General features: G+C 38.5%; 1 protein-coding gene across 2 annotated transcripts in view; it reads left to right on the forward strand.

The window, feature by feature from the left end:
- Tulp3 (TUB like protein 3) overlaps window positions 1-21,525 on the forward strand; it is a 62,684-nt gene that overhangs the window by 16,979 nt on the left and 24,180 nt on the right. For both annotated transcript variants that reach the window (XM_076852548.1, XM_076852549.1), the window contains exon 2: window positions 21,134-21,185. In XM_076852548.1, coding sequence (XP_076708663.1) covers window positions 21,134-21,185 — 52 coding nt within the window. The remainder of the gene's footprint in view (window positions 1-21,133; window positions 21,186-21,525) is intronic.

Below are 21,525 nucleotides of genomic sequence, written 5' to 3' on the forward strand. Positions count from 1 at the left end.
TGGCATAGCAACAGGTGAGAGTACTTCCCCTTTCTCTTTCCATTGACTTTTCTGGTCTTTTGGATTCATCTGCATACTTTTTTCAGTTCACTCACAGTCACATTTTTAAATGGTTGTCATAAACATAATTTTTTCCCCTGGTACTTGGGATTGAACCCAGGGGTGTTCAACCACAGAGCCACATCCCAGCCCTTTTTACTGTTTATTTTGAGTCCCCTCTTGCTAAATTGCTTAGGGCCTTGCTAAATTGTTAGGCTGGCTTTGAATTTGCCATCCTCCTGCTTCAGCCTCAAGCTTCTGGGATTATAGGTGTGGACCATCTCACCTGGCTACCAATAGATTGACTTTGCCTTTTCTTAAATTTACTATAAATGAAACTATGTAGTCTATACTCTTGTGTTATGCTGTTTTCCATTCAGCATAATATTTAAACAATATTTATTTAGTTGTAGATGAATGCATAGTATCTTTATTTTTATTAGGTGCTGAGGATCAAACCTAGTACTTTCACACATGCAAGGCAATACTTTACCACTGAGCTACAGCCACAGCCCCTTTAGCATAATTTTTTTGTGATTCAACAATGTTGTATATATTAGCAGTTTGTTTTTTATTGCTGAGTAGTATTCTATTCTGTAAATGTATAACAGTTTATTTACCTGTTCATAGACATGTGACTCCAGTTTTGGGCCATTATAAATGAAGTTTCGGTCAACATTCTTACGTAGATTTTTTTTTACCCATATGTACTAATTTCTCTTGGTATGCTCCTTCAACATTATCTTTATTTTAAAATTTAACATAGACTAGGGGTGTAGTGGTGGAGTGCTTGCCTCCATGTGCAGGCCCTGGTTTCAGTCCCCAGCACCAAGAAAGATATGCAGGTACCTTAAAAATTAGCAACAAAATAAATATCTTGTAATAGAGGACTAGTATAAGATGCTGTGGCTTAAGTTAAATATTATGCAGTCACTAAAAATTATGCTTATGGAGCTGGGATTGTGACTCAGTGGTAGAGTGCTTGCCCAGCACATGTGAGGCACTGGGTTCCATCCTCAGCACTACATAAAAATAAATAAATAAAATAATGGTTTAAAAAAAAATGAATGCTTTAAAAAAAATTATGCTTATACCCAGACATGGTGGCACATGCCTGTAATCCCAGTTACTCTGGGAGGCAGTAGGATTCTAAGTTCAAGACCAGCCTCAGCATTTCAGTGAGACCTTCAGTAATTTAGCAAGACCTTGTCTCAAAATAAAAAAAGAAGTGGGGATGGAGCTTAGTGGTAAAGCAGCTCTGGCTTCAATCTCCAGTTCCTCTCCCCCAAAAAAAGAAAGAAAGATTCTCTGTGGGGGCTGGGGATATGGCTCAAGCGGTAGCGCGCTCGCCTGGCATGCATGTGGCCGGCGTTCAGTCCTCAGTACCACATACAAATAAAGATGTTGTGTCTGCCGAAAACTAAAAAAATAAATATTAAAAAAATTCTCTCTCTCCCTCTCTCTTTCTTAAAAAAAAAAAAAGATTCTCTGTGATATTGGGGTTTGGCATACTAGGGTTTTGTATGTTTGTATATGTGCTAAATCCATTGAATAGTGTGGGCAACCAGGCTGAGTGAATTCGCATACTCCTTCCAGTGTTTGGAGAGGCTCTGTTGGTCACTTTTGTAGTCACCTGGATATTGCCTGGATCCTCGAAGTAGCAGAATGTGTCTTCAGACATAGGCATGTTGCCCCATGGATTGAGCTACACTCACCAGTTCCTTTATGATATTACCCCTTTGCCCTGTTTGGGATAGAATGTTCCATGGAAATGCCCTTTGTGTGTTTCCTTCTCTTGCTCTGCCTTTGGGTGTGGCCTTCCTAGATGTCAGTCAGCCTGCTGACAGCAGACGTCAGGAAGCTAGACTCAGACCCTTGAAACCTGACCCCTTGCCTCATTTGAATGGCTTCTCCTCCACGAAAAGGTTCAGCAGGAGCTTTCTTTTTCTGTGGACCCTTAAGGTCAGAGGAGCCATCACAGGACCCCCAAAGAAAAAGGTATCTCTGTCTCTTGTGTGGTTATTTCGTGCAGCCCAGTTCACCTGGTGTGAACCTGAGTGTTTTTGTCGCGAGCAACGCGACAGAATAGTGTATTTCTTTTTGTGACACACTGTCAACAATTTTTGAATGTCAGTCCTGTAAGGGGTAGGAAACCGATACAAGTATAAAAGAATATTCAAGATAAATGTTATTTAGAAATGTTCGAAGTGCTTCTGAGGTAGAATAGTGGAAATCATGTACTGTGGAGAAAATTGAGAACCTCTATAATTTATAGAGGAAGTGATGATTGAATTTAGTGGTGTACATATGAATGTTTGTATGTTGGTGTGTATTTGTCTTTGTCCTGCTTGGAGTTCAGTGATCTTGAACCTGTAAGTTTATGTCTCTCACAAACTTAAATACATTTCAGTGATTTTTTAGGGAGAGGGGTATTGGGGATTGAACCCAGGGCATTTACCACTGAGCTATATACCCCCACCCCCACCCTGCTTTTTAAAAATATTTTTAAAATGTCAATGAACCTTTATTTCTTTATATGTGGTGCTGAGAATTGAACCCAGTGCTTCACACATGCTAGGCAAGCACTTTACCACTGAGCCACTACCCCAGCCCCGCCACCCCTTTGTAAATTTTTTTTCTTGGTTGTTGATAGATCTTTATTTTATTTATTTATATGTGATTCTGAGAATTGAACTCAGTGCCTCACACATGCCAGGCAAGTGTGCTACTACTGAGCCACAGTCCCAGCCCTATATTCCACCCCTTTTTACTTTTCATTTTGAGATAGTCTTGGTAAGTTGCCAGGCTGGCCTTGAACTTTAGATATTCCTTCTTTAGCCTCCTGAGTTGCTGGGATTACAGGCATGCGAGGCCTCAACCATTATTGTTATCTTTTTGAAATGTCAAGCTCACTCTAGTATAGGCCTGTTTTCAGTTGTTTTCCAGGTCCTTCAGGTAATTATGTTTTATATTTGGTCTGTAGTTATGCTTGTTTTTTATGGGAAGGTTGGTTTGATAGGAGTTTCTGGGACATTACCTCAGATTGAGTCTTCAAACTAGAAGTGAAGATTTGGGAGTTATCTGTATAGGAATCAGTTTGGTGACAGAGGAAGATCAGCATGTACAGGAGTACATTTAGGACTACAATTAGGGTAAATTGAGAGGGAGGGGAAAATAAAGGGGTGAAATAGTGTGAAGCCCGAGACTGTAACTCGTTTGTTAATTCCTTAGTGTTCACCTCAGTGCCTGGCATTTAGGATATGCTTAATGTCTGTTGAGTGACTTTAATGAAATGTGCCAAGTAGGTAAGAGTAGGAATGTTTCTTTTCTTCTTCTTCTTCTTTTTTTTTTTTTTTTTTGAGACAGGGTATTGCTAAGTTGCTTAGGGCCTCACCAAGTTGCCAAGGCTGACTTTGAACTTGTGGTCCTCCTGCCTCAGCCTCCTGAGCCTGGAATTACAGGCATGGGCCACCATGCCAGGCTATGGGAGGAGAGAGTTTCAAAAAGGAGCTAGTGATTACTCTTATCAAATACTTCAAAGAAGTCAAACAGGATGAAGAATGAAAACAAGCTGTTCTCTCAGTTAGAAATGTCTTTGGTGACTGTCTTGAGAGTTGGAGGAATAGGGAGTAAAGCCAGATTGTGGTAAATTGAGAAGGAGATTGCAGTTGAAAAGGTGATAATGGGTGTTGATTAGCCTTATTTAATGAAGAAGGGAAGTGGAGATGGATTCCTAGCTTCAGATAGATAAGGCCTAGGAAGGTATCTGATCTAGATAGGTGGGAGCCAAGGGAAGAGGCCTCTGGGGACCATAGAAGACAGAGATACAGGAATATGTAAGTGTTGCGAATGGGCAAAAAATAAGACTTATGCAGTCAAGGGGGAGAAATAAAGAATGCCCTCCTGCTTCTGCCCTTTTCAATGCTTTATTCACTCAAATCTCTCAATACTGAGTAATACTCAGTTTCACTGTATAGATTCTTTTTATATATAAATTTATTTTTTTGGTTTAGATAGACACAACACAATGCCTTTATTTTTTTTTTATGTGGTGCTGAGGATTGAAGGATCGAACCCGAGTACCGCCCATGCTAGGCAAGCGCTCTACTGCTGAGTCACAATCCCAGCCCCACTGTATACATTCTTAACCAAGAAAATGACAATCCTTAATGCTAGGCACTGCAAACACACTTAATCACAGGCTCATGACAGACATTCCCTCTGCACGCTGAGCTCAAGTGTCAGGTCTAAAGTCTCAAGTCTTAGGCTCTAAATCCAGCAGATGACATTCTTTCAGATTAGTGATCAGATCTGGAACCAAGGCAGGCTGGCTGAGGAGGCGGTCATAGAGAGAAGTCCTTTTCTCACCAGGGTCAATAGGCTGCTGTAGAATTTGAGAGTGGTGAGAACTATGTAGAGGATCAGGCAGATGAGAAGAGTTGGGATGTCAGTTCAGATCCTCATCAGCCTCTCAGGCTTGTGTGCGTCAGTGTCAGCTGGCTGAATGTCTGTTCATTTGCTCTATCATTTATACTAAATTTTGGGCCTTCTGACCACCCTTTCAATCCCCATCAATCAGCTACTACCAGATTTCTCAGAAACATCTTTGTCCTAAGGTTAAAGCATCTGGTCCCTGTGGTCCCCACCCTGATTTCCTTGCTTCTCTTATCAGGGAGGGTATCAGATCAGGGAGGGCATCAGAGAGGGTCCACTGCCAGAGAAGTCACTCTGAGTTTGTCAGGGTGGGGAGAAGTGACTTGTTTGTGCCTGAGGGCCATACTGGAGAGCTCTGTAGGTGTGCCTGGTGAGCTGCAGCTTTCAAAGTGGAGTTTTTAAAATGGAGTTGATTAAGCTAAGGCTTAAGGCCATCCTTACACCTAGTTTGCTTCGCAGAAGAGGAACACCTCTTTCTCTGTCACAGGAGATGACAGAGTGTGTATTTGGGGGATAAGGTTATAGGGGACAATAAGGATTTGTTGTCAGGTTGCTCACCTCAAGAGAGAAGAGTTTTGTGGTCGTTGGGTCCTTGGACCCCTTGGGAGAGGAAAATCAGAATGACTGAAGCCTGATTCACATTATAGGTTTCTTTCTCCATTCCACATATATTTTTCTTGCATATTTGTGTGGCAAGCATGATCATAGAGCATCATTATGTCAAAATATTTTTAAAAGGTCTGGGTGTTTGGAGCTGGCACTGTAGCTCAGTGGTAGAGCACCTGCCTCTGAGGCACTGGGTTCAATTCTCAGCACCACATTAAAAAAAAAAAAAAAGGTCTGGGTGTTTGTGGGAGCCTATTTAATGTATTTTTGATGTTGAAGACTTCATCAATATAGTTTGCAAAAGCTTAAGATAGGTAGTTTGCGTCTGTTTAACTCTCATGGAACTTCATAGAGACAGCGATGACTGAATATAGGGATGTGCATACATATGTATATTGTGAATTACTTACTTGTTTAATTCCCTTTTTATGTGGAATTTTGAAATGCCTTTATTGGTCTGGGGTGTAGCTCAGTGGTAGAGCACTGGCCTAGTCTGTGTGAGACCCTGGGTTCATCCCCAGCATTCCCCTCACACAAAATTATAATGATTTAAAAAATAACTTTATTGAGATACATGACAAGCACCAAAATCCATGTTTAAACTGTACAGGTTGATGAGCTTTGATATAGGTTCTGTGAAACTCACTAATCAAGATAACAACCATACCCCTAAGTTTCTGGCCCCTTGGTAATCCATTTCTTCTCACCACACTCATCTCAGACACTTACTGATTGCTTTTTGTCTTTATTGATTTGTTTGCATCTCCTAGAATTTTATATAAATGTGGTGCCATCCTACAGGTTCTTTTGTTTCGTTGGCTACTGCTGCCGCCTCTGTTATTTTTTACATTTTTGCAGTGCTGGGAACAAACCCAAGGCCTTGTGCATGCTTGATGTATCAGTAGTTTTTTTCTTTTCTGTGGCCAAGGAGTATCTTGCATAAAATTTGTTTATTCGCTCATCTACTGGTGGTCCTTTGAGGTGTTTTCAGTTTGGGGCTGTTACAAATAAACTTACTATGTACTTTCATGTATAGGTTTTTTCCTGTGGCCATATTTTTTCATTTCTTAAATTTGTAGAAGTGTGATAATTGAAATGAATAGTAGGTAAATATTTGCCTCTTCAAAATAATTGCTAAATTGTTTTTCCAAAATGATTGTACATTTTACATACAACTGCTGGTTGACCACCAGCAGTGTGAGTTCAAATTGCTCCACATCCTTGCCAATACTTAGTGTGATCAAGTTTTTAAATTTAGCCATTCTTATATATATGTATTGATATCTCATTGTGGTTTTAATGTGCATTTTCTAAAGACTAATAATATTGAGTATCTTTCATGTTCTTATTGGCTATTTGCATAACTTCTGTGAAATAAATGAATTTGCCCAGTTTTTAATTGGGTTGTTAGTCTAAGCAAATTAATTCAAATTCTTTAGATCCTAAATATAATTCCTTTATTGGGTGTATGTTTTGCAAAAACAGATGCGCCTCAGCATACCGTGGGGCTCCATCATGTTGCATCTAACACTTTACATATACAACAACAGCTTTGCCTCATGTGTTGGTCAGCTTTCCCTTCAATGTGACCAAAATACCCGACAAGAACTACTTAGAGGAGGAAACGCTTATTTTGGTCTCCCAGTTTTAGAGACCCAATCCTTGGTCAGCCAATGCCATTCCTCTGGGTGCATGATAAGACAGAATACTACAGCAGAAGAGCATGTTGGAAGAAAACTGCCTCATGGCAGCTAGGAAGCAGAGAGGAGAGAAAAAAGCATGCTCGTGTGCACACAGACATGCCAGGGACAAAATATAATCCCCAAGGGCACACCCTTGTGACCTATTTCCTCCAGCCACCTTCCACTTGCCTACTACAGTTACCACCCAGTAGTCCATTCAAATTATTAATCCATCAAATCTATTGAATGAATTAATCCACAGATAAGGTTACAGCTCTCATAATCTAATCATTTCACCTCTGAACATTGCTGCATTGGGTATCTTGTTTCCAACACATGAACTTTTCAGGGGACACTTCTTAACCAAACCATAATATCAAGCCTACATTGAGTGTGCTCAGAACACTTACATTGGCTATAGTTGGATAAAATTGTCTAGCACAAGTCTATTTTATAATAAATGAATATCATGTAATTCACTGAATATTTTCCTGAAAATGAAAGAATGGTTGTTTAAGTACAAATTCAAATGTTTAAAAATATTTTTTAGGGGCTGGGGATATGGCTCAAGTGATAGCGCGCTCACCGGGTTCGATTCTCAGCACCACATACAAACAAAGATGTTGTGTCCGCCGATAACTAAAATATAAATATTAAAAAAAAATTCTCTCTCTCTCCTCTCTCACTCTCTCTTTAAAAAAATATTTTTTAGTTATAGATGGTTGCAATATCTTTGTTTATTCATTTTTATGTGATGCTGAGGATCGAACCCAGTGCCTCACATGTGCGAGGCAAGCGCTCTGCCACTGAGCCACAACCCCAGCCCCAGAAATTCAAATTTTGAAACCTGGTTTCTATTGAATGTGTATTGCTTTCATACCATCATAGGTTAAAAAATCACTGAGTAGAACTATCCTAACTTGCAGACCATTTTTTTTTCCAGTTTGTTACTTGATTTTTAATTTTCATAGCTATGTCTTTTCAGAAAAAAGTTGTTTTTTTTTTTTAATTTGTGAATTTAAAAATTTTTGAACTTTGTTGATTTTTAAGTATGAGGATTTAAGTAAGTCATAATCAAACCTATAGTTCCTCCCAGAGTATTAATCAAATCTTTGATTAAGCATGAGTAATTGACTAGATATAAGTGGAAATTTTGCATTGCATTATTTTTTGTAGCTATTATCTTAATTTTCTTTTTCCTCTTCATTTTTTCTTATATCTTAAAAAATAATTCCTTGTCACATAATACATTTATATCCAGTATATTGAGTTGAATTTATTTATTTATTTTTTTATGGTACTGGGATGAAACCCAGGACCTCACACATACTAGGCAAGAGCTCTACCACAGTGCTATACTCCCAGCCCCCATTTTTCACAAATTGTATTTGTTTTAACTTCATACAAGCAGCTTATTAACTAAAGATTTACAATTATGAAATCCTCCAATCAAAATGAATAAAATTATCTTAAAAGTTGTCTTTATCAGCCCTACTGGCATTTTTTTTGCATTTGGTAAAGTAGAGCAAACCATTCCTTCTCTTTTGTTTCTTTCTTATCTGTAACTAATTGCTGAGACTGCAAAGTATCATTCCTGATGTTAAGAAGCAGATGGAGTTGTAAAAGAAGTGTTCTCTCAAGTTGCTCTTAGGAAAGTCCTGGTTTCTCTCTCATACACTTTGAATTTGCAAGCCCTGTCCTGCAGCTTTCTTGGCAAGGGTGATGTTTACTCTCTCCAGGACCACAGAAGGAGCCTGTTTAGCCTGCAGGGGCTATGGCTCTGCAGATGTCAGTGAAGTGCTGAATGCAGCATCCTTCTTTTCTGGCACACAGGAGGTAGGTTTAGAAAAGACTCTTGATTGCTTAGCCACAAAGAATTTTGTGTGACTGGCAGCTCAAAAATTTACACATTTTGAAGACTGAAAGAGCTTGACGGGAACATTGAGAGTATAGCATAATCGTAGAATCTCCTGGGTCTTTAAGACATTATTAAATGCTTTAAACTATTTGGCAGCACTGTCTTTTGAGTGTAGAGCTAAACTAGCAATGTAATGAGTGATATTTCAAAGGAGCCTCGAAGTTTCTCTTGCTATTTGATTTGGGGCAGATTTGTGTGACTGGCAGCTCAAAAATTTACACATTCCTACCATCTCCGTTTCCTAGAAACACAGTGTAACTTAAGTGCTAGATAAAAGTGTGGCAAGATCTGCACGTATATTCAGTCCATTACTATGAAATAAACATTTAGCAAGTTTTTTCTCCTTTGTTTTGTTTTGAAAAAATTTGTTTTCCCAATTAGTTGCAAGAAAAGTACAATTGATAACCTATACCTTTCCCCTTGGACAGATTATATATAAGAATTTTTACTACCTTACTTAAAAAATATTTATAATAAGACTTAAAGAAAAGTTGTAAAAATATGAGAGAATGCTAAGCTGGGGTATAACTTAGCGTTAGAATGTTTGCCTAGCATGCATAAGGCCCTGGGTTCAAATTCTAGTACCTCAAAAAAAAAAAAAAAAAAAAAAAGATCACAGTATGAGAGTGCTTATATATGTCACTAAGTTTTCCCAATGTTAGCATCTTATATAATCCTAGAAAAGTTATCAAAACCAGGAAATTAGTACTGATTTAGTACTATACTAACTAATCCATAGGCGTTATTTGAATTTTGTCACTTTTCCCACTAATGTCTCTTTGTCTGAGTTCCAAATTCAAGATCCTATAGTGTGCTGAGTTATCATGTCTCCTTAGTTCCTCCAATCTGTGTCTTTTCCTTTTGTGACCTTGACACGTTTGAAGAGTACTGGCTAGTTGTTTTGTAGACAATTTCCCCAATTTGGATTTATAAAAATTTTGTAGTTCCACAGATGTGCTGTGCCCTTCTCAGCATATCATATTAGGTGCAACATGATGTCACTATATCTTATTACTAGAGATATTAAGAGTTAGTGCTGGGGCTGTGTCTCAGTGGTGTGTTTCCTTCCCAATTCCATATGTTGCCTGTAATCTCCAAGATGATGGTATTAATAGAGAGGGCCTTGAGAGAGGATAAGGTCATGAGGATAGAGTCCTCATTAATGGGTTAGGGCTCTTGATGAAAGAGACCCCAAGAGTTCACTTGTTTCTTCCACCAAGTGAGGATGCAAAGAGAAGTGCTGTTGGGCCAGGATAGTCCCTCACCAGACACTGTTGGCTCCTTGAGCTTGGACTTCCCAGCTTTAAAAACTGAAAAATATCTGGGTGCAGTGGCACATGCTATAATTCCAACTATTCGGGAGACAGATAGGAGGATCACAAGACCAGCCCAGGCAATTTAGCAAGACTCTTGTCTGCTAATTTAGCAAGACTGCTAAAGGAGGGGAGGGGTGGGGGGTGGGACTGGGTTGTAGCTCAGTGGTAGAGCACTTGCCTAGCTCTGGTGAGGGACTGGGTTAGATCCTCAGCACCACATTAAAAAATAATTATAATAATGAAATAAAAGCTATTTCATTAAAAAAAAAAAAAAAAGGCTGGGGTGTGTAGCTCAGTGTTAGAGTTTTTGCCTAGCTTGTGCAAATCCCTGGTTCAAATCCTAGTAGGAGTAGGGGGAACTGTGAGAGAGAAATGGTTACTGTTTATAGCCATCTACTTTATGGTATTTTGTCAAAGCACTCAGATGGACTCAGACAGGGAGACACTTTGAGACAATACAAATACTGTCTCATCACACTTGTACCCACTAATGTTATCATCCATTGAAGGTTCTTGCCTAGGACAGTTATTTTGTAGTGATTGCCTAATGGTGATTTTGTTTCCATCATTCCTTTATTAATCTTTATTAATAGATATTTTTTTCTATAAGGAAGAACTCTCCCTTCCCTATGTTTGTTCGTTCATGTCACTATGGGTTTTGGGATACTCAGATAAGTATGGGTCCTCCTTACAACCCTGTTCTCATTCCCTCATTATTTCTACCCCAATCTTACTCTGAAGGACATTCTATACCACCACAAAACAATAACATGTGGGAGGGACCTTCACATGTTGTATCCTCCCGCCCCCCTCTTTTTTTTTTTTTTTTTTTGATACTGGGGTTAACCCAGAGGCACTTAACCACTGAACTACATCCTCAGCCCTTTTTAGTTTTTATTTTGAGACAGGGTCTTCCTGAGTTGCTTGTATCCTCATGTTTTAATGACCTTTTCGCTGCTATGACTAAAGGACCCCCAGCCAGCACAACTGTAGAAGAGGAAAAGTTTATTTGAGAACTCACAGTTTCAAAGGTCTTAGTCCTTAGAAGGCCATTCCTTGGCTCAAGGTGAGGGAGAACATTATGGCAGAAGAGTGTAGGGAAGGGAAGCAACTCACATGCTGATCAGGAAGCAGAGAGAGGCTCCACTTGTCAGATACAAATATATACCCCAAAGCCAGGCCCTATTAATTCCCACCTCCTGCAGCCACTTCCTACCATTTCAGTTACCACTCAGTTAATCCCTGTCAGGGGATTAAATCACTGGTTGAGTTAAGGCTCTTACAACCGGGTCATTTCTCTGAACCTTCTTGCATTGTCTCACATATAAGCTTCTGGGGGACACCTCATATCCAAACCATAATACCTCACTAAGTTGCTGAGGCTTATCTCAAACTTGCGATCCTCCTGCCTCAGCCTCCGGGGTCACTGGGATTACAGGCATGTGCCACTGCAAACAGCTGCATACTCTTTTCTAATGTATAGTTCATAGTCAAATATCCTCAGTGTACCCATCATAGTTTTTACTGTGTGTATTCATCTATAATTGTGTTTGCTTGCCACAAATCTCTTAAATCTGTTTTACTTTAATCTAGAATACAGCTGGGCATGTTGGCGCACACCTGTAATCCCAGTGTTTTGGGAGATTGAAGCAAGAGGATCATAAGTTCAAGGCTAGCCTGGGTGACTTAGTAAGATCCTGTCTCAAAATAAAAAATAAAATGGGCTGAGAATGTAGTGAAAGTCTCACTATCTTCCAGAGGCTGGCCTCATTCCTCCTGCCTTTAGCCAGCTGAGTTGCTGGTTTTACAGGTGTGTACCACCATGACTGGAATGTTTTTATTTTATTTTTTTCATTTCTTTCTTTTTTTATTGATTTTTAAAAAACATAAATGACATCGGAATGCATTACATGTTTTTATTTTTATTGCATATATTCCTAGAAGTAGAATTGCTAGATGCCATGGTAACTTTATGTTTAGACTGTTTTCCAAAATATGTGTATCATTTTATATTCCTGCTGGTGTGTGAGGGTTCTGATTTCACCCATCACTGATACTTGTTGTTATTTGTCTTTTTTACTATAGCAATTCTAATGAATGTGAGGTATCTCCTTGTGCATTTTAAAAATTATTTTGTATATTGTCCCTTTTTGCTTAATCTTATGTTTATGATCCATTCATCTTCTTGTGTTCATTCGTTTTCATTAATGTGTATAATATTCCAGTTGTATGACTTGACTATTGCAGATTTTTTTCCTTATTTTTTATTGGTGCATTAGTTGTACATAATGGTGGGATTTGTTGTTATATATTCATACATGCAACATATAAAAATCTACTTTTAATTTGGCCAATATCATTTTCCTGTATTTCTCTTTTTTCTCCCTTCCCTATTCCTCCCCTTGGTCTTTTTCCATGGGAAACCCCAACCCACCTTTTTTTTTTGGTCCTATGGTTTGAACCCAGGGGCGTTTTACCACTGAGCTACATCATCAGCTCTTTTTGTTTGTTTGTTTTGTTTTTTAAATTTTTTTAATTGATTTTATTTTTTTAAATATACGATAGCGGAATGTATTACAAGTCTTATTACACATGTACAGCACAGTTTTTCATATCTTTGTATAAAGTATGTTCAGGCCAATTTATGTCTTTATACATATACTTGTTTTTTTTTTTTTTTTGCATTCCGATTCTTATTTCATCAGCTCTTTTTATTTTTTATTTTGAGTCAGGGGTTTAACTTAAGTTGCTTAGGACCTTGCTAATTTGCTGAGGCTGGCCTCAAACTTGCAGTCCTTCTGCTTCAGTCTCCCAAATTACTGGGATTATAGGCATATGGTGCTGTACCCACCCCCTCCTCTACCACCTTTCTTTTCCTTTTTCTTCTCTAACTTCTGCATAAGAGAGAAAACATGACCCTTGACCTTCGGAGTTTGGCTCGGTTCACTTAACAAAATGGTCTCAAGTTCCATCTGTTTTCCTGCAAATGACATAATTTCATTTTTCTTTATGACTGTATAAGACTTTATCGTGTGTATACATTACATTTTCTTTATCTATTCATTTGTTGATGGACACCTAGATTGGTTCCATAGTTTGTCTATTGTGAATTGTGCTGCTACAACCATGGTATGCATGTATTGCTATAGAGAGAAAGAATTTTTTAATATTTATTTTTTAGTTTACGGCGGACACAACATCTTTGTTTGTATGTGGTGCTGAGGATGGAACCCAGGCTGCACGCATGCCAGGCGAGCGCGCTACCGCTTGAGCCACATCCCCAGCCCCTGCATGTATTGCTATAGTATGCTGACTTTAATTCTTTAAGATAAATACCGATTGGAGTATACCTGGGTCATATGATTTTGGTTTCATTCCTAGTCCTTTTTTTTTTTTTTTTTTTTTTGGTGCTGCTGGGGATTGAACCCAGGGCCTTATGCATGTGAGGTAACACTCTTAGTCTTTTGAGGAACCTCCTAAGTGGTTGTACGAATCCCACCAACACTGTAAAAGTGTTCCTTTGTTTCCACATCATCTCCAGCATTTATTATTGTTTGTATTCTTTTTTTAATATTTTTTTTTAGTTGTAGATGGACACAATACCTTCATTTTATTTATTTTTATGTGGTGCTGAGGATCCAACCCAGAGTCTCAGATATGCTAGGTGAGCCTATACCCCTGAGCCACAACCCCAGCCCCTATTGTTTGTATTTTTTTAATATTTATTTTTTTAGTTGTAGTTGGACACAATATCTTTATTTTATTTTTATGTGGTGCTGTGGATGGAACCCAGGGCCCCACACGTGCTAGGCGAGTGCTCTACCGCTGAGCCACAACCCCAGCCCTATTGTTTGTATTTTTGATGACTGCCATTCTTGCTGAAGTGAGATGAAATCTCAGCGTAGTTTTGATTTCCATTTCCCTAATTGCTAATGAAGTTGAATATTTTTTCATATTTTTTGACCAATTGTTTCTTCTTTTGAAAAGAGTATCTATTTAGTTCATTTGCCCACTTATTAATTTGGTTATTTGTTCTTTTTTTTTTTTTTTTTTGGCACTGGGGATTGAACTCAGGGGCACTCAAACCACTGACCCCACATCCCCAGCCCTAGTTTGTATTTTATTTAGAGACAGGGTCTCACTGAGTTGCCTAGCACTTCGTCATTGCTGAGGCTGGCTTGGAACTCATGATCCTCCTGCCTCAGCCTCCTGAGCTGCTGGGATTACAGGCTGTGCCACCGAGCTGGCAGGTTATTTGTTCTTTTGGTGTTAAGTTTTTTGAGCTCTTTATATATTCTAGAGAGTAGATAGCAAAGATTTTTCTCCCATTCTGTATATTCTCTCTTCATATTCTTAATTGTTTCCTTTGCTATACAGTTTTTTAATCTGATGCCATCCCATTTATTAACTCTTGGTATTATTTCCTGAGTTATTTAATAGTTCTTTTGAGAGAGATGTTGCCTGTGCCTACATGTTGGAGTGCTAACCCTGTTTTCTTCTAGGAGTTGTGTGGTTTCTGGACTAATTCTGAGGTCTTTGATCGATTTGAGTTGATTTTTTTTTTTTTTTACAGGGTGAGAAATAAGGGTTTAATTTCATTCTTCTTCACCTGACTAATCAGTTGTCCCAATACCATTTGTTAAAGAGACTGTCTTTTCTCCATATGTTTTTGGCACCTTTGTGAAGGATCAGATAGATGTGTCTGTGTGGGTTTGTCTGTGTCCTCTGTTCTTGACCATTGATGTGTGTGTGTGTTTATGTCAGTACCATGTAGTTTTTGTTCCTGTAGCTCTGTGGTATAATTTGAACTCAGGTATTGTAATGCCTCCACAATGCTTTTGTGACTTGGAATTGCTTTGAGTCTTTTATTTTTCCAAATGAATTTTAGGACTGTTTTTTTTTTTTTACTTCTGTGAAGAATGTCATTAATATTTTAATGGGGATTTCATTGAATCTGTATACTGTTCTTGGTAGTATAGCCATTTTAACAATATTTATTCTTTCTGCCTATCTAAGAACATGGGAAGTCTTTCCCTCTAGTTGTGTTTTCTTCAATTTCTTTCTTCATAGAGGTCTTTCACCCACTTGGTTAGATTTATTCCTAGGTTATTTATTTGTTTGTTTTTGTTTAGGATTGAATAGAGGGGCATCCAACCACGAGCCCCATCCCTAGCCCTTTTTATTTTTTTATTTCGAGTCAAGGTCTTTCTAAGTTGCTGAGGCTGGCTTTGAACTTGCAATCCTCCAGCCTCAACCTCCTGAGCCGCTGGGATTATAGATGTGCACCCCAACACCTCATTTATTTATTTATTTTTTGAGGCTATTGGCAATGGAATTGTTTTCCTAGTTTCTTTTTAAAAATTATTTATTGGGGGGCTGGGGATGTGGCTCAAGCGGTAGAGCACTCGTCTGGCATGCGTGCGGCCGGGGTTCGATCCTCAGCACCACATACAAAGATGTTGTGTCCGCTGAAAACTAAAAAATAAATATTAAAATATTCTCTCTGTCTCTCTCTCTCTCTCTCTCTCTGTCTCTCTCTCTTTCTGTCTCTCTCTCTCTTTAAAAAAAAATTATTTATTGGGGTTGGGGATGTGGCTCAAGCGGTAACGCGCTCACTTGGCATGCGCGGGGTGCTGGTTCGATCCTCAGCTCCACATAAAAATAAAGATGTTGTGTCCACCGAAAACTGAAAGATAAATATAAAAAAAAAATAAAATTATTTATTCTAATTAGTTATACACAATGGCAAAATGCAGTTCATTTCATATTACACATACAGGGCACAGTTTTTCAAGTCACTGATTGTACACAAAGTATTTTCACACCATTCGTGTCTTCATACATGTACTTAGGGTACTGATGTCTAACTCATTCCACCATCATTCCTACCCCTAGGCCCCCTCTTTTCCCCTTCATCCTATCTAAAGTTCCTCCATTCCTCCCATGTCCCCCCCCCCCCCAATCACCATTATGAGTCAGCATCCTCCTGTCAAAGAAAACATTTGGCATTTGGTTTTTTGGGATTGGCTAATTTCACTTAGCATTATATTCTTCAACTCCATCCATTGACCTACAAATGCCATGATTTTATTCTATTTCAATGCTGAGTAATATTCCATTGTGTATATATACCAAAGTTTCCCTATCTATTCATCTACTGAAGGGCATCTGAGTTGATTCCACAATTTAGCTATTATGTTTTTCTGATTTCTTTTTGAGCAGATTTGTTTTATTGGTATATAGGAAAGCTGATATTGATTTTTATATGTTGATTTTGTAACCTGGTACTTTGCTGGATTTATTTATTGTTCTACCAGTCCTTCATTGGAACTTTTTGGATCTTCTAAGTATGTGGTCATATGCAAGCCGTCATAATTTGATTTCTTCCTTTACTCTTTTTATCACTTTTATTTTCTTGTCCTGTCTAATGGCTCTGTCTAAAATTTCTAGCACTGTATTAAATAGGAGTGGTGAGAGTGGACATCCTTGTTTTGTCCCAGATTTTAAAGAAAATGTGAAAGAATCCTCCACGCAAGACACTTCGCCGGGGAGAATTCCAATTTTATTGCAAAAGGCTGTGTGCTTATATAATCTAAGGAGAGATGGCAGGGCTTAGATAAATGGCAGGCCACCCGTTTATTGGCAAGTTCTTCCAGAAATCAGCTCCGAAGCCCAGGAATTAGTTCTTATTGGGGCTAAGGTTCCCTGCCAGCGAGATTTGAAATTGACGCTGGCAGGAGAGTTCAACCCGCGGGAACTTTTCACGCCAGTGAAAAAAAAGGGGAAAGAAGGTCGTTAGGCGCCATGTTGGGGTTTTTCTCTGGGGTGCGGCTGCCTTTTATACTTTTCCCAACAAAATGCTTTTCAGTTTTTCCTCATTCACTGTGAGGTTGGCTTTGGGTTTTTCATATATAGCCTTTATGATGTTGAGGTAGGTTCCTTCTGTGCCTAATTTCTTCAGTGTTTTTATCATGAATGGGTGCTGAATTTTGTCGAAGGCTTACTCTTTATCTATTGTGATAACTAAGTGATTTTTGGACAATACCAAAAATTTTGGGCTGGCTGGCTGGCCTGCCTTATTTGTTTGTTTGTTTGTTTATTGATACTGAGGATTGAACCTGGGGCCTCCTCACACATGCTAAGCCTGCACTCTACCACTGAGCTATGTCCCCAACCCTATTTACTATTGCTAGAACTTGCTTTGTTATTTTATTTGCCTCTCTGTGTGGTGCTGAGGATTGAACCCAGTGCCTCACACATGCTAGGCAAGTTGAGCTACAACCCCAGCCTCTAGATTCTTTTTTTTAATAGGGAAAAGAACATACATTCCTAAGGCAAATCGGGAAGTGTTAGACTCCCATTTAGGATTCTGAAAAGTATGTATATAGAAGTGGATGAATAGGGCCATCATTTAGCAGATTTTTATTAAATATTTGTTAGATGAATAAGAGAATATAGTATAGATGGCTGGTATGGTGGGGTATGCTTGTAATCCTAGTGACTTGAGAGGCTGAGGCAGGAGGATTGGAAGTTCAAGGCCAGCCTCAGCAACTTAAAGAGAACCTGTCTCAAAATATAAAAAGTTCTTGGGATGTGGCCTAGTGGTTAAGCTCTTCTGGGTTCCATCCCTGGTACAGAGAGAAAGAAGAGGTGGGAGGGATATGAGAGAATGAAAATATAGTACAGAGGGGTTAGGAAAAAAAGTTGATGCTCATAAACCAAGGTGAGTGGAATAGACCCCCATTCTCAGAAAATTCTCTGTGCACTGCACAATGGTAAGATCTTATATTGTTCTTCTATATATATTTTGGTAACTGGAGAATAGTTCAAGAGAATGGTGTTCTAGGGCTGGGGTTGTGGCTCAGTGGTAGAGTGCTCGCCCAGCATGCAGGAGGTATTGGGGTTGATCCTCGGCATCATATAAAAATGAAATAAAGATTTTTTTTTTTTTTTAAAGAATGGTGTTCTATGTGCATTCTCATCTACCACACTTGGATGACAGATCCATTTCTCTAAGATATATTTTTAGAGTTCCCCTTTGTATATCAAGTGAATAGGAAGTTGTCCATGAGGAAAAATCGTACTTTCCTTCCTTCCATCCTTCCTTCCCTTCTTTCTAGGGAATTGAACCCCATGCTTCCTGCATGCTAAGCACATGCTCTATCACTGACATCTATTTTCAGCTTAGAAACTTTTTTTTTTTTTTTTTTTTAATTCTGTAGGAATTCTTTCTGTTTTATGTTAGTTTGGCTTGGTTAGGCTTGCTGTTCAATAACTGAATAGCAGTTATTATTAGAAATTCTAGTTCAGATTGAATATAGATATATAAAAAATATTAGGCTAAATTGTAATTTGAATTTAAGTATGGTTTTGGATGTACAGGAGGTATCTAAATGTTACACTTATAGCAGCTATTTATTGTTCTTCTGTTCAGATCAAAATGCTTTGATTCTATTCTGCTAATTTAGCCTGTCTGTTCAGCTTGCCCAGGCTTGACGGAAGGAATTAAGTGTGTCTGGATATGGCATTGAAGACATATCTGAGAGAAATGTTTGAGAACTTTAATTGGATCTCAGCATTTAACATTGTTGAGGAGGTTTTAGTGTTTGGAATGTGGGATGGGAGAGGGAGGAGGATTTTTTTTTTTTTTCCTCCATGCCGGAAGGCACTACAATTTTGGTTTAGTATTGAGGACAAAGTGATTGGAGGAGAAGCAGATTCATAGCAGCAGCTGTTTAAAAATACTAGTCTGGAACATTGGATTTTTTTCCTCCAGGTTACCCTTTCCTATACAGTGTTCACAGTAATTTTTGTCTTAGTCATCTTATAGACATTTGCAAATTTATACTAACACCTACTGAACACCAGTAATATGCTGGTTAATAATTAATGAATTGAGATTTAGAAACATGTGAATGAGGATAATAAGTTAAGAAAAAGATAGAAGCATATCTAGAATAAATAGGGTCCACAGGGTCAAGACTAGAAGTATGTTTGTTTGTCCCTCTTTTGAACTGGGAGAAAGGAGATAATTTACTGAGTAACCAATATTGTATTGTGTTTTTTTATTTGCATTGCTACAGATCAAACCCCAGGGGCTTATGCATGCTGGACAAGAACTCTTACCACTGAGCTACAACCTAGCCCTTGTTTTGTGTTTTAAACAAAGATTATGAGGGAATTAATATAGAGAATCAGGAAGCACCTTTCTCGTCTAAGAGGTTATTAAACCTGTTTGCAGGTTGTTAGTCAGGAAAAATCTTGGGAATAGTATGCAAATTCCAAGTCACTCTGCATTGTTAAGATGTATAAAACCTTCTAAAATGTAGGAAGGTAGTGATGAACCTTTTAACCCTGGGAAATATGTTGGTGTGTTTGCCCCCAAAGCAACAAAAGCTGTGCTTCCCTTTGTGGCCATGGAATTTGTCTTAAATAAGACCATGTATTTCCAGTTTTTCTGGCAATAGACTTCTAGTAAAAATTTGGGATCCAAGAAACTGAGAACCATTTCTGTCTTGCTTTATACTTCACACTTTTGAAGAATTCTGAGTCACAAGATAGATTTTTTTTTTTAACCTTTAATTCCATTCATTTATTTTTTATGTAGTGCTGAGGATCGAACCCAGGGCCACGTGCATGCTAGGCGAGTGCTACCGCTGAGCCACAATCCCAGCCCCAGAATTTTTTTTAATATATGTATTTTTTAGTTGTTGTTGGACCTTTACTTTATTTATTTATATGCAGCTTCATACTTCACACTTTTGAAGAGTTATGAGTCACAAGATGGAATTTTTTAAATATATACGTATTTTTAGTTGTTGTTGGACCTTTACTTTATTTATTTATATGCAGTGCTGAGAATTGAGCCCAGTGCCTCACACATTCTAGGCAAGTGCTCTACCACTGAGCTACAGCTCTAGCCCCACAAGATAGAATCTTAAATTAGCAAATTGTCAAAATTATAGAATAGACTTCAGATTGTTAAAAATTGTTGCTGGGTATCGTGGTGTCATCTGTGTTTTCAGCTACTCAGGAGGCTGAGGGAAGAAGATTGCTTGAGCCCAATAGTTTGAGGTCACTCTGGGGAAACATAATGAGACCTTGTCTCAAAAAAAAAAAAAAAAAAGAAAGATCTAAAGAGTTTGGTTTATCAACTGAAGACAATAGTTTTATTCAGTTTTTTTTTTTTTCCTTACATTAAGCAAATCTGTCTCACAGTGGTATCAAATCTTGTCATCCACATTTTCAGTCTCTTTCGAAGACCAATGTAATAAATATTACTAATGACAAACTTGAAGAGTAAATGATTTATCCAAATCTTAAAGAAACTAGAGAGCTCTAGCTTCAGTCTTAGTTTCCCTCTCTTAGAATTGGCCCCCAAAAAAGAAATGAAAAATATTCGATTTTCAGGTATAATTTAGACTCTAGAAGAACAGGATTAGGGTCTGTTTCTGCTCCCAAGACTGTGTTTCTCTTTCTTCGGTGTGTGAAAAATAACAATGCCAAGTTCATAGGGATGTTTTGAGTTATAAACAAAATAATGCATGTAAAATACTTAATACTGAGTTTGGAATATAATAAGTACTCAATACATGGTTTAAAACAAACAGAAGGCGTTTGGGTTGTAGCTCAGCAGTAGAGGCCTTGCCTAACATGCTAGAGGTCTTGAATTGGATCCTCAGAACCAAAAAGGAGGAGGAGAAGAGAGAAGGAAGAAGGAGATTCAGCTCAGTGATAGAACATCTGCCTAGCATATGTAAGGCTCTGGGTTCAGTCCCCAGTACTACCAAAAAAAAAAAAAAAAAAAAGAGAGAGAGAGAGAGAAAGAAAGAAAGAGTGTGTGCTCACCCGTGCATGCAAGAGAAAGAACTCTAGCATGCATGGGGTCTGTGGTAACACCTTTTTCTTTTCCTCCTCAGGTCCTCTATGAAATAACTCAGCAGTAGAGTGCTCCTACATTCAATCCCCAGCATCCATCTCTCTCTCTCTCTTTCTCAGCATCTCTCTCTCTCAGCATATGTCTCTTTCTCTCTCTCTCATACACACACACACACACACACACACACACGAAGATGAAATTAGCAAGGTTTTAAAAGGATTTTCTCTTCACCAGTTTGTTTTCTTTGGTTTTGAAACAGTGCCTTTGAAGATGAGACCATGAAGCTTCGGCAACTGAAACTGGACAATCAGGTGAGCAGAATCTCCTCTTTTGAAATTGGTGGACAGTGATACTATGCTGCTGACAGACTTGACTCTGAGGTGTTGACAAAGTCGTGGAAAGAAGACTAGAAGGGAAAGGGCTCTGACGGTACTCATAAAGCAGTGTCTGGGGTAGTTGCTGGACCAGGCTCTGACCTGTGGCAAGACTAAACTGCTTTTAGGATGCCATCAGTAGCGCAGGCCTTAGATGTATAATCACGGAAAATTCTTTTTCACCTTTCATAGAATTAGAAGAATGATATTTCGGTTTATTTTCTGTTGTTGAACAAAACAGTGGAGGCTGTGTACTTTATGAGAAAACAAATTGATT

Source organism: Callospermophilus lateralis, chromosome 4, assembly GCF_048772815.1.
Source record: "Callospermophilus lateralis isolate mCalLat2 chromosome 4, mCalLat2.hap1, whole genome shotgun sequence".
NCBI lineage: Eukaryota > Metazoa > Chordata > Mammalia > Rodentia > Sciuridae > Callospermophilus > Callospermophilus lateralis.